At 44.5% G+C, this 13,183-nt stretch overlaps 1 protein-coding gene across 4 annotated transcripts in view; it reads left to right on the plus strand.

The window, feature by feature from the left end:
- The window catches only part of LOC135902447 (cytochrome P450 4V2-like), a 160,504-nt gene that overhangs the window by 97,989 nt on the left and 49,332 nt on the right, over positions 1–13,183 (plus strand). For 2 of the 4 annotated variants that reach the window (XM_065432527.2, XM_070537807.1), the window contains exon 2: positions 12,527–12,694. The exons of 1 other annotated variant lie outside the window; for it this stretch is intronic. Coding sequence is in view for 1 of the 3 variants with exons in the window: in XM_070537807.1 (XP_070393908.1) it covers positions 12,527–12,694 (168 nt within the window). In the remaining 2 variants the exon portion in view is untranslated. Of the gene's footprint in view, positions 1–2,237; positions 2,469–6,783; positions 6,972–12,526; positions 12,695–13,183 lie in introns of all 4 variants that reach the window. One more of the 4 variants, XM_065432526.2, reaches the window with a different exon arrangement.

The raw sequence follows: 13,183 nt of genomic DNA on the forward strand, positions 1-13,183 counted from the left end.
GACCTACTGGGTTCACAGACGTCGGTATCACGTCCTATACTTCATGCTTCCTCGCAATTTCCCCTCTATACTGACTACGCAGCTGCTACGGGAGATAAACTGCTGTGATATTTGGAGAGAATGAAACGTGACGCTATGGAGCTTTGAAGTGTATGTGGCTAAAATCCCGTTCGGCAAACAAAAGCGATCGCTCCAAGTACTGCCTCACCCATGTTGCAGATAAGATAGTGAGATCCTCGTAACTTCCGCAAGGACGTATATTCTACCTTCTTATGTGTCATATTTTCTGACAGCATTCCCCATGTTTCTTCAGATGACTCATTTGTTCATTCTGTCTGACTGCCTGCCTGTTAGCTTCTTCAAATTGGTCCGCTTGTCTGGTGCCCGCAATAAGGAACATATGCATGCACGTGAGCCGATCGAAATGTGTCACGCTTTCCTTTGTGAATTCCTTTGTGAACCTGTATTGCTACCTGAAAACTTGAAGAAACGTGCCTCGAGTGGTCAGTCGCACGGTAATTTTGCGCGTATTCGCGGGCTTCTTTCAAGCTCGGAGGAATACTTTTGTGGAGCACGTATTGAACAACAGAAAGCTGTATCGGGAGCTTTTCATATTGCTCTGCAATTTTCTCACTGACCCTTTTCATCTATTGATAATATGAGAAGTTCATCAATTAACACTAATTATGTAATTAGGCGGAATGCAAAAAATAATCTACCTCCAAGCGACGGCAAACAACATAACCTTGATTCTGTCCAGCTACGTGGCATTTGCATATTTTTGAATCTAGGTCATGATAATAGGGACATCATAGTAAGGTTCGTTACAGCGCAACACAAGACACGGACAAAAGGAAGATATAAAACGACGACACAGCGCCGTGTTGTCGTTTTATACCTTACTTTTGCCCGTGTCTTGCGTTGCGCTGTAACGAACCTTACTATGAATCCTAACCAACTGGCCCAACTTGCTGTCTTGATGCTGTTTAATTGGGACAGCCTGCATAAACTGTGCCTAGAAACTTTTGCACAAGTATAGTATACATAGATGTACTCGAGTGTGTGGTGTCCTCTTGCTCCTGTGAGAAAAAAGAGGGTATCAAGGATTTCTTTGTTTTTGTTTTGCAGCAGAAAAAAAGAATTAGACGTGAAATTGCGCTCTCTCATTGGAAAGCTTAATGGGCTCCAGGTTAACAACTGAATTAAAGAAGCGCTCCCAAGTTGTATAAGTTAATATATCACTATCATTCGAAAAGTACGCACTCATTTAATGAGCTTGCCATTGCTTGCGGTGCCTTGTACATACTGCGATGTAGCAGTGTGCGTACATGAGTGTACTTGAACGCTATAGCGAGTGCTAGCGGGCATCGAGCGAAGTATCTTGGCGCATTTCTTTGCACGTGACGCCACGCTTGTTTAATTAGTCAGCAATGTTTACTGCAATTTATATATAGTCTATAAAGTTATATACGAACCTCAACTACTTCATGCAATAGTCTAATATTTTGCTATCGCTAACAATGCTTCGCTTTTCGAGCAACACTGCTACTTTTTACCCTAGGCAGACGGCCCCCACCATAGGCTGGAAATGGCGGGCTTAACGTTTGAATATTTTCTCATTGGAGAGCGCTATATAGAGCTAATTAAAACCGAGGTGTCCATATCCAGCAACAACCTTCTGCCTCGGAGCCCCTACATGAATAGACTGGCGTGTAACGATTCTATAACTCCGCGCAGAAGTACGAGTTCCAGCAAATAATGTTTTTTCTTTCTCGCTTTCGTTGTTGTACATATGATGGTAGAGCTAACAAGGTCCAGTGCTAACAGCCCAATGGCAAGGCATTTTAAGTAATGCATACCGCTAGCAGATCGCACAGGTTTGTTGATATAAATTATGACAAGAATGGATGTTGATAGCTTTGATTGAAGCCCACTGTCGTCGAATCTTAGATTGTTAATAAGGATCTAGAAAACTGTAATTCACCGCGAGGCGTATTTACTGGTTGATTTGCGAAGGAAAGAAAACAAACAAACAAACAGAAAGATGGTCATACAGAGTTATTTGCTGCTGAGTGGGAACGTTGTTTAGCCAGCGCAGACAATAGCTGCAAGAATAAAATTTCACAATTAGCAGAAAATAACACAAACACCATGTCCAGCATCGACATTTGTCAGTGGTGCAAAAGGTTCACCTAATTCACTTGATTAAAAGCATCCACATCCGTTGTCTCCGCCAGGGACGACGGAAGTTGAAGCGCGCAAATCCTCGCCAGCCTCGTCCTCTTCCCGACAAAGGAAACGGGGATGAGCCCCGCCAGTGGCGGCATCTTTGCGACCGGTGTGCCAGCACGGCGAAGCAACACAAATGCCGGCGCCGTGCGCTCTCGTGACGTCCGCAATCAATGAATGATCTTGTAGGCCGGGCGCAGCCAACGACATTTCAAAGCCTACATGTCAATGAGTATTTGGTAAGTGGAGATACTCAAATCGTGGGCTTCCAAACATGGCCGTGTAACTAAATGACCGACGCGTGAGACTCCAGATGCTCAAAGGGTTATTGCAACACGTAAGCAAGGCGAAACGTTTCACTCCCTCGCCGTGAAGGCCTCTGTGGTTATGCCGTTCTGCTGCGACATATACAAAGATCGCACTTTCGATTCGACACTGCAGCGGCCACGTTTCGCGGAGGTAGAATGAAAAAAATTAGGTGCAGGTTAAAGATCTACAGGAGGCGAAACTAATATGGAGCCCACAACTATATGCTGTCACGACTGTGTGGTTCTGGACGTAAAGCTCAGTAAATCAAACAATTATTGACTAGCAGGAGCACTAGTTTGGCGAGTTGGTAGCCATTCATTATATGAAACTGCAGTGCGCACAGAACAAACGAGGAACAAAGCAAAGGTAACACAAAGGTGAAGTGCGTTGCGAATCAGCGCTTGTGCGTTACCTTCGCCTTAACTGTGTCTCATTTCTTGTGCGCGCTGCAGTTCACAATGAATCGTTGGGTACCTGGAGAATTAACGAGGATGTTGTGCAATCATAATTCTGCGTCAGATAGGCAGCGTGCATATGTAGTCTGTTCAGGATTTCCCTGCCCTAACCTCCTTAAAGTTATAAGCGAATCATAAAAAATTTAAATACAATCAAGCTTTTAGGGATCTTCACGCCGCAATGAAACAGAGGTCAGCCAAAGACGGCTTGCATGTCCTACCAGTCGCCACCTCACCGCACGGCATCTTTTCCTTTGTGTACCATTTTTTTTTAATAATTGCCTTCTTCGATATGTCTTCGTGTATTTATAACCATGCACGTAGACTTCTATACAATGTATAGGTGGGCACACAGGCACTAGTCGTGGCTGTAGTGGTGTAAAACAGCTCGCTAAATAACACAGTTAAAGCTTAACATTTAGTTAAGATATATAATGACACTCCTCATTTTTTCTGTGCTCGTTTCTGAGGAGATTGATGACGTTGTTAGCTGCAGGCGGATCTAGCGCCGCCATTCACTATAGCTTAAAAATCTACCATTTAGAAGCACAGTGCGCAACAGGGCAGCAAGACGACGATGCACAGAGAAACGGAATGCGATCGGTTTACCCTTTCGGCACAGTGGCCTCAAATGAATCGCTGAGCTTGATATCATCGTCGCTAAGCGTAATGTTATCGTGATCCATTCTCTGAGGCAGAACGTTTGGCCTGCGGCAAGTTTAGCGATCGTATGGATTGAAGTGACACAACACCACGCTTTCGTGTAATCATGCCGTATTATGTTTTCCTTTTTCCTGGTCACACTTGAATTTATGCGTGTAGTATTTTTAAGGCACTGACAGGCATCTCTTTACATGCGAAGTGCTACTAAGTTTTGCTTCTTTTGACGAAAGCTGCGGACTCCAGCGGCTTCTACGAATCGGTCCTAAATTGTTGCTCTCACTAGGAACCCTATACGCTGGGAAGCGCAGTTTATAAACCCTCAGTGTCTCCCGCTGGAATATAAGGCGCCGATGAAAGGAAAAACTGGAACGGCGGCGTGGCCACGATTCTCGCTTAGGCCATCGCCATGGCAACGGCTATTTCACGCGCAGCGGGATGACGCAATGACACCGGTTGCCGCTCTGGCGCCGCACAGCGAAGCCAGCCCGGTGCGGCGCCGGTTGCGCGCCCTTGACGCTCGTCGACGCTTCGGACTCGGGTCGAGCGTCGGCGAACGTGAATAGCATCACGTAGGCACACCCGCGCTACTGTAATATACTCGTACGTTCCACGCATAGTAGTTTCGGGAAGGGCAGTTGCTACGGCAGAAAAAGAAAGCAACTCGCACAGCGACGAAAGATAAGTAACTCGAGTGCCTGCCGCGCTGTTCCTCGTTGCAACACGGGTCGTAAATACACCCGCTAGCGACGACGACGCGAACAAACCTTCCCCGCTACGCAGGCCGCGCCGGCAGATAGTGTTCGGGCACGCTCACTGCATGGTTGCGTTCCTTCCTCGCATTGTTCGATGCATGTCTGCACCGAGACCCATTCCACCACGCTGCCACGTACTTTATACCGTTTTCATCTTGCAAGATTCGCATAGGACGCGATTTGTGCGCTCACCATGTTTAGCAGGGGCTAAACAGGGCTAAGTTGCATATTTGGCGTTGTTAGGCGTAACCAAACCGGTACAACTAATAGACAAACCGCTTCACATTGCAGGCTTGGGTACGCCCTCCAAACAACTCGGGGTACTTTTATTTAGGCTCAATCTAAAAAAGAAGTCCAATAGAGTGCAACTATGGTTACTTTGGAAACTCCATTTCAGTCGAGATGTTCGGACAGCAAACATATATTTTCATTCTTTTTGTTTCAGGACCACGGCCTTAGTTAATAATAATAATAATAATAATAATAATAATAATAATAATAATAATAATAATAATAATAATAATAATAATAATAATAATAATAATAATAATAATAATAATAATAATAATAATAATAAAATAATAATAATAATAACACCTTAAGCAAAAGAGCAGAGCACTTAAGCTCGTCTCAGAAAAAGCATAGGCAACGTGATAATCAATTATAGCCAAAATGAATATATCCAGTTGTTTGGAGAGCCCGCGCTTTACACCATTCAATCTGTAAACCGTGTTGGCATTGCCCAGCGATGCCATGCGAATCTACACATGGAGCCTGTAAGTTGTACTCTGGTAGCTCACTGTACCTGAATTATGCCCTATGGCAATCTAAATCAGGTGGGCCTTTACGCATTTTATACTTTTTCTCTCTCCCTCTCTCTCACTCACACGCACTCAAAAGAAGGCAAATGCAGCCCTTTGAACACCTGCACCTTTGTCAGTGCGCTGCTCTTTTAGGGCAAATGATACCATTCAAGGCAATTATCTGCCATGAGCAACAAACTGAGATGAAGGTTTTTTTTTTTGCGGCTAGTATCTTTTAATTAATAGCCAAACAGACAGCAAGAACTTATATCGTTTCGCTTTTAAACAGGAATTCGAAATAAATCACATGCAGAAGAGTCTGCTCCAGAGAGAAACTGTACAAGACAGTTTCCAAACTACACACCTGTGTGATGTAATATCGGCTTTGAAAACGCGTGACCGTTTGTAATAGCGAAAACAACAAAGTTATATTCTTTGCAGCATGAATAATGCTGACTTAACTCTGCAATTTGATGTGTGTTTTCTGCCACCACCCTCACAAAAAAGAAAAGAAAAAAGCAAACAAACAAGCAAGCAAGAGACGAATACATCGGAAAAGGTAACGGTCATTAACGTGCGTTTCCGTTACGGCATTATCAAACAAAGCTTGGCCAAAACGACATTTGCTTTCGCATTAACGCTACAGCAGACTTTCTTCTGCTGTGCTGCACAAGCACAGGCTGACCGCGTACCACTTGTCCGCGTACTATGACCACCTGAAACGACTCTAGTGTAAACAGTGGAGCTACGGCTGGCTTTGACTTTGTTGTCTAATGTCTGGCTTAGACGTGCTCTAACGTGGACGTACGGATGAGTTGGCATGTCAGGATGGAGTCCGAATACTTACTGCATAGTCTATCTAGGAACACATGTAACCTCTTGAAGCGGCATTTCAACGAGACGCAACCAGTATAGTGCAGTAACGCGTTGAGTATAGCCTGTGCGAAACAACCAGGATGAAGCATTGATATGCAAGAAAGAGAACTTCAACAGGTTGCACGTGAGTGGTCTGCCCGAAGAAGCAAAAAGAGAAAGGAGTACATGAGAAAAGTTGCAGGCGTGTTTGCACTTTTTGTAAACTGACACGGCCGCGCATACAGCAAACGCAGACGCCGCGCGATGGTCGCACATTGAGAGCGCAGGAATCACAGGAGTCCTTAGCGGATTCGTTGGCCATGATTCTGCCCCGCCCCGCGATGCATGTTTCGCAACCCATTCAGCTGTGTCATATTACAGGTTAACCGGAACTAAAGAAATGAATAAGAAGATAAGCAAGTGTTTTTTTTTTGTTGGCCTGATTAAGGATTTCTCGGCAGTTTAAAGAAAAATATCTTCGGGAAAATTTATAACTGTGCTGCATTCATCACGTTCATGCATATATGAAGTTAATAATATTATCTGGCCTAGTTTTATTTTTAGAATATTCGATAATTCCTTGGAGCGTGCTGATTCGCGCAAAAATAGAGCGACTAATATTTGTTTCTTTTGTTCGAGCGAAATGGCTGTATGTACGGCTGCTTACCTTGAGACAATTTGTCGTTGACACCGCGCGCTCGCTCTCGTCCAACGCAGTCCCTCTTTCTGCCGGGATTTGCGTTCCTTTCCGAGACGGTTGAGGGAAGAAGAGAGCGCCTACTTGAGAGCGGAGTGAGATCAGGCGATGAGGGGCCCGTACGGCTCGCTGGTGATGGACGTGCTGGTGTCACCAAGTGCGAGTCTGTCAACGGATTCTCCTATGGGACAGGCCAGTGCGTCGGACTGTAAGTGGGGCACGACCCATCGATCTGGTCTGCGCTCTAACTCCAGGTCCGAACGCCAGAGCTCGAACTGGCGGGAGAGCAGGCGCCATCTGTTGATGCATGCGGGTACAGTGGCCGCCCGGCAAGAAGTGCACCGGTATTCCGCTGAGCGCCGGCTGACGGCACCTGTGGCTAATGGCATTCAGAAGCGGTGTTCAGCAACATGTTGCCGCAAACGCTTACGTTCGGGAAATTACGTCACGGTCCAGTTCGAGGGCCATGAAATCGACTGATTTGCACCGTACTCCGCCATTTTAGATGATTTTCCACTAGATCTAGCACATTTACTGCTTATCTAAGCAAAGAAAGATGCGTTCAGCTAGGTTGTGAATCAGAATGAAGCCGATTTTGGATTCTCTTAATGGTTACTATCAGGAAGAAAAAAAAAATGGAAACGCATATTTGAGACAACACTAATTTGGGATGTCATAATGAAATGTCTGCTCACATAATCCACGCAGCATATCTTATTTTTTAACACTGCGTGTAATTCTCGACGTATTATGTATGCCGCGCTGAGTACGGGAACCATCAGCATTCTGATTGAAGCACAGCGTACATTACTGATATGCTGCAACGAGCGTTCGGTTCTGGATAGAATGATCAAAGTAATACAATCCATCTCAAATAACATTTCATTTTTTTGAGATGCGTCTTACATGCAAGAAATAAAGACGAGCAGGTTGTTCAAATATTCCTTGATGACGAACTTTATTTGGGCATTACAGAGAGTTTCGGAAAGCATCCTTCCTTACCTTTGTTGTCACATAAACAAATGTTGCATGTTAGAGATTTACATGCATTTAGATGCCCCATCTGATGTTTCACGCGTTCTTATCAATTTAATTATTCTTCTGCAACTAAAGGCGTCTACTTGCCACAGTTCATCGCTTAAAATTAAATTATAGCGTTTTACGTGCCAAATTTAACCACGATCTGATTATGAGGCGCGCCGTAGTGGGGGACTCTGGAAATTTGTACCACCTGGGGTTCTTTAAGGTGCACTTAAATCTATGTAAACCTGCAGTTGCTCTTTTTTCGCTCTGAAGTTATTGTTGGTGCACCTTCAGTGTATTTCAAAAATATTATGGTTTTCCCGTAATCGAGAGTAGATGTAAGCATGGAATGGCTACGGGCAAAGCAGATTGGTTGGAGATGATACTAGTCGCAACCTTGGGAAAGCAAGGAGACGACGGGAGATGGAAATTGAAGACGATGAGAAAAACGAGAACAATGTAAAAGCGAGATCCAACGTTTCGACAAGTGGAGTTGTCTTTTTCAAGGCGACAGCTTCTTTCCCTCCGTGCAGTATATATAGGTAGGGTTCTTATAAAGGGGAGAGGGGGTAGGGTGGGTGGCTGCGCAAACGAGCGAAGGTGTGCTAGCGGCGACGGTGTAGAATTGAGAATAAAGGAGTGCTGTGCACAAGGCCGGTGACATGACCGTCTGTCAGTCGGTGTGTCAACGACGTGCACAGCACCCCTCTGTTACCTGCTTCGCTGGTGGTCGTGGGCTATCGTGTCCCCGAAAGAGATTTATTTATTTATTTATTTATTTATTTATTTATTTATTTATTTATTGAAAGTACTTTCAGGGCCCAGAAACACTGCAGAAAGGAGTGGAGAAAACGTGGCAAGACGTGCAGCTAAAAAATAAATACAAGGCATCTTGTAAAGCGATCTTGAACTCGTGGTCATGAATTATGCTGGCAAGGAAAAGTAGCTCCATGCAACGCTTTTTTTTTTAAGTGAAAGTGCTTTATTTTTCTTCACATAATCATGGTCATACAGATATTTGGACCGATAGCCAGGGAAGGCTAGTTTGCGGTCCAGTGACAAATTATAAAAGACAGGTCAGGCGCAGATTTTAACAGCAAAGTACTCCGGAAAACGTCATGAGTTACATAGACAAGAAACATTCTGAAAATATTCCTACATAATGAATTCAAGTAAGTTAGAGACTCTGGTTACCAAGAAAAAGAATTTGCTACTCTGCTTGAAATTACGTGCGGTTTTAACTTCTAGGGGTAAAATATTCCAGATTTTTGTGCCACTAAATTCAATTAACCTTTCGCCGTATACATTGTAACACTTTGGTAAGTTGAGGTCATCTTTTAATAATGTCCAGTACTGCGAGTTGGAAATGAAAAAAACGTTTCGAGGAATATGAAAGTTAGAGCATAAAATATTATTAACTGAAATTGAGATCTTGTGATTACATAGTGCATTAACAGATAACACATGTGTTTGGAAAACATCATTAAATGTATCACTGGTACAATTTGAAACGCTAATTATTGTCAGGGCCTTTTTCGTTGGTTTTTGTAAAGGTTGTAAGTATGTCATGTAAGTCACGCCCCATGATTCTAAACAATAACTAATATGGCTATGGCAAAATGCATAGTAAAGGGATTTAAGTACTTCGCGAGGGAAACATTGCTTTGCTTTAATTAGGGAGTAACAACCGTATGCGACCTTCTTGCATACATTATGAATATGTGCTTCCCAATGTGAATAAGGCCACCACTCGACTTCAGTCAACCAAGAGAACAAGCTGGCTTCAAGAAGGGATATTCTACAATGGGTCACATCCATGTCATCAAGAAGGTAATCGAGAAATATGCAAAGCACAATCAACCCCTCTATGTGGCTTTCATAGATTATGAAGAAGCCATTTGATTCAGTAGAGGTACCTGCCGTCATAGAGCCATTACTTAATCAAGGAGTATAGGAGGCATACGTGAATATCTAGGAAAATATCGACAAAGATTCCACAGCTACCTTGGTTCTCCACAAAAAAGGTTGAAATTTACCAATCAAGAGAGGGATCAGGCAAGGAGACGCAATCTCTTCAATGCTTTTCACTGCATGCTTGGAAGAAGTATGCGAGCTATTAAAATGACAAGGCTTAGGAGTGAGGGACAACGGCGAATATCTCAGCAACCTTCGGTTTGCAAATGTCATTGTCCTGTTTAGCAACACTGGGGACGAATTAAAACAAATGATTGATGACTTTAACAAAGAAAATGTAAGAGTGGGGTTGTGGATTAATATGCATAAGACAAAGATAATGTTCAATAGCTTCGCAAGGGAACAAGTGTTTGGGATCGCCAGTCAGCCTCTAGAGTCTGTGAAGGTGTACGTTTACCTAGGTCAATTGCTCACAGGGGACCGTGATCATGAGAAGGAAATTAACAGAAGAATAAAAGTGGCTTGAAGTCTATACGGTGTTGCGTTCTCCAGGGTAGCGTATCGTACTGCTGCCGAGTAGTAGCGGCGCCTGCCTGTCGAAGCTCGACCGACGTTACTTAGTGGGTAGCGTGGCGTTGTCGGCGGGCTGCAGGCATCCGGTAGACCATGGCGACCAAGCAAGGGCGAGACAATTTTCTAGTGCGAAACTTGCATGGTTTATTCAAAGGTAGATGAAAGAAAATGAGAAGAGCATGAAGTGTCTAAAAGTATATTTCGGAGCCCCTTAAATAGGCTCTCTACAATCGTGGGCGGGATCTTGCTTCCGTCGACGTCACGTGACTGGCACAGAATGAGGGCCCCTCCTCTTCTGGTTATACCGAACCTGCTGAACGGAAGAAGTCGTCCGGCCTCCTGGAATTGTACACGCCTGTCCTCTTCTGCGCGTTGCGGGTTCGTGGAAGTTCTCCTCTAGGTTAATTCGAGAAAAGGGTCTCTAAACTCGCACACTCACACACACATACACGCACAAAAGAGGCCTGTACACCGCTGGGCTTCCGGCAGACAGGCAGACATTCGAAATGGTCATGGCGAATTAGAAAGTCACGCTTCATTTCGACGAGGCCTCGTGGAAGAAGGTCGGGTGAGAGAAAGTTTTTCTGCACGTGGAGCGGGACGCCAACAATAGCAGGCGAAGTCACGCCTCATTTCGAAGAGGCAGGATGAGATGGTCGGTTGAAATTATTTTCAACACGTGGTGCCAGACGCAAACCCTAACAACGGCAGGCATTGCCAGGTCCTGACTGGGAGCTTACCACTGGTATATAACCATAGCATTCTATCGGTGCTAACATATGGGAGAGAAAGTTGGAGGTTAACAAAGAAGCTCGAGAACAAGTTAAGGACCGCGCAAAGAGCGATGGAACGAAAAATGTTATGCGTAACGTTCAGAGACAGGAAGAGAGCAGTGTGGATCACAGAGCAAACGGGGATGGCCAATATTCTAATGGACATTAAGAGAAAAAAATGAAGCTAGGCAGGCCACGTAATGCGTAGGGTTGGATAACCGGGGAACCAGTATAGTTACAGAATGGATACCAAGAGAAGAGAAGCGCTCTCGAGGATGGCAGAAAACTACGTGGGGTGATGAAATTAGGAAATTGGCAGGCGTAAGTTGGTATCGGTTGGCGCAGGGCAGGGGTAATTGGAGATCGCAGGAAGAGGCCTTCGCCTTGCAGTGGACATGAATAGGCTGCTGCTGCTGCTGCCGCTACCGCTGCCGCCGCCGCGCACATCGCTGGGCACCGGGGGCCTGGCAGCGGCAGCGGCAGTGACTAAGCGACAACTCGACACCGATGGACGCTCGTGCGTCGATAGGCCGTACTGCCAACAGCGGATAGGTGACGTGACATTGCGTGCTACATTTTTGCGATAACCCTCTTAGGGTAGCAGTATGTATAAATAAAATAAAAATAAAATACATTTTTCATTTACCTCTTTATTGCTTTATCTATTAAGGCCAGGGTAACAGTTTATCGGCCCGTTACATAAGGAATGGCTACAGACCAACGTTATCATCATCCTCATCCGTTCACGTCTCTGGTAACTCCCTTTTTTTGCGAAGGGTAATACGTATGAGAAAGAACTAAAATGGTCTGGAACCTCCCGAGGTAGCCGCTGCGATGCGATTCCTGTTTTTGCTTCTAGGAAACTGCACGTGCAACCGTCAGCGCTTTTGATTCGGGCAGTTCATTCCATATGCAACTCATTTGAGCTGAAGAGGATCACGGTCGCTGATCAATTTTGTTGCATTATCCTACGTTTAAGAACCGCGCGTGGTTTCCTTGTTCACCGAGTTGGACAGAAAATCGTCATCACTTATGTAACCAGCACGTGACGTACTGAGCATGCGTAAATGGCAGATATAGTAGCGGCTGTCCAGTTCATCGTAGCTGGCGTCGATTGAATGATTAGCCATTCTAGTCCACCGGGACGACATGTTCTTTGGCGACAATAGTGACATTGTCCCAGTCAGTCTTGTGATTATGTTCTTGCTCATTCTCGGCTATGGCGTTCGTCATGTGACTGTTATTTCTTACGTCAGGTTTGTAGTCCTTGAGCCGTCTAGAGGACTTCCCTGTTTGGCCAATATGTACTTGATGTCAATATCTATCTGAGCTATGTGTAAGCGGACATTAACGAGCTGTGCAGGTGTTAGATGTGGAGAGAGAAAATAGAAATAAATTGCTGCTTAGATATGCGTGAATTAATAATGAAGTAAGTCGTACATAATAATATTCCAAGCTTTTTCTGCTTCTTTCTGCTCAGGTGCTGTTCGAGGGAAGTACAGCCATTGGTGTCGAATATAACCGGTACATCGGAAGCCGCATGGTTAGGGCAAAACGTGAAGTCATTCTTTCTGCAGGGGCTATCGGCTCTGCTCAGCTCCTCATGCTTTCTGGCATTGGTCCAAGACTGGACCTGGAAGCTTTGCAGGTGTGAAAACATTCTCGAATATACAAATATTGCAATTGGCTTGTGCCAAATTTGGCACCTTGTAGCGCTTCTCACAGGGGAAAAAGTGATGCCCAGAATAATAAACGAAATACATTCTTCTTAAATTACCCTTGGTGAAATCAATGACAGTGTTCAAATAAACGACAGTAAACCAGCGCCGAGGTATGAATTTGGAACACTGTGCCACCTTGCTTGCGCGCACGCTAAAATAATAAAAAAAATAGAGTACATGGGAATGTGCTTGACCGTCAGTAAAAGTATATACGGTCAAGAAAGTTTACACGAGCAATATCTAATTGTAATGCCGTTGATGGTGGTCTAATGGCATGATTATAGTACCACTGAGGAGTTTCTTCGTTAATAAGCTGATGTTTTGTTTCCTGAGTGTGCGCGTATAGTTTTGCGCGGGTTTATGTTCACGCTAAAATACAGCGACATTTCCGTCAATCAAACCAACTTAGACGTGTA

Source organism: Dermacentor albipictus, chromosome 4 (assembly GCF_038994185.2).
Source record: "Dermacentor albipictus isolate Rhodes 1998 colony chromosome 4, USDA_Dalb.pri_finalv2, whole genome shotgun sequence".
NCBI classification, from domain to species: Eukaryota; Metazoa; Arthropoda; class Arachnida; order Ixodida; family Ixodidae; genus Dermacentor; species Dermacentor albipictus.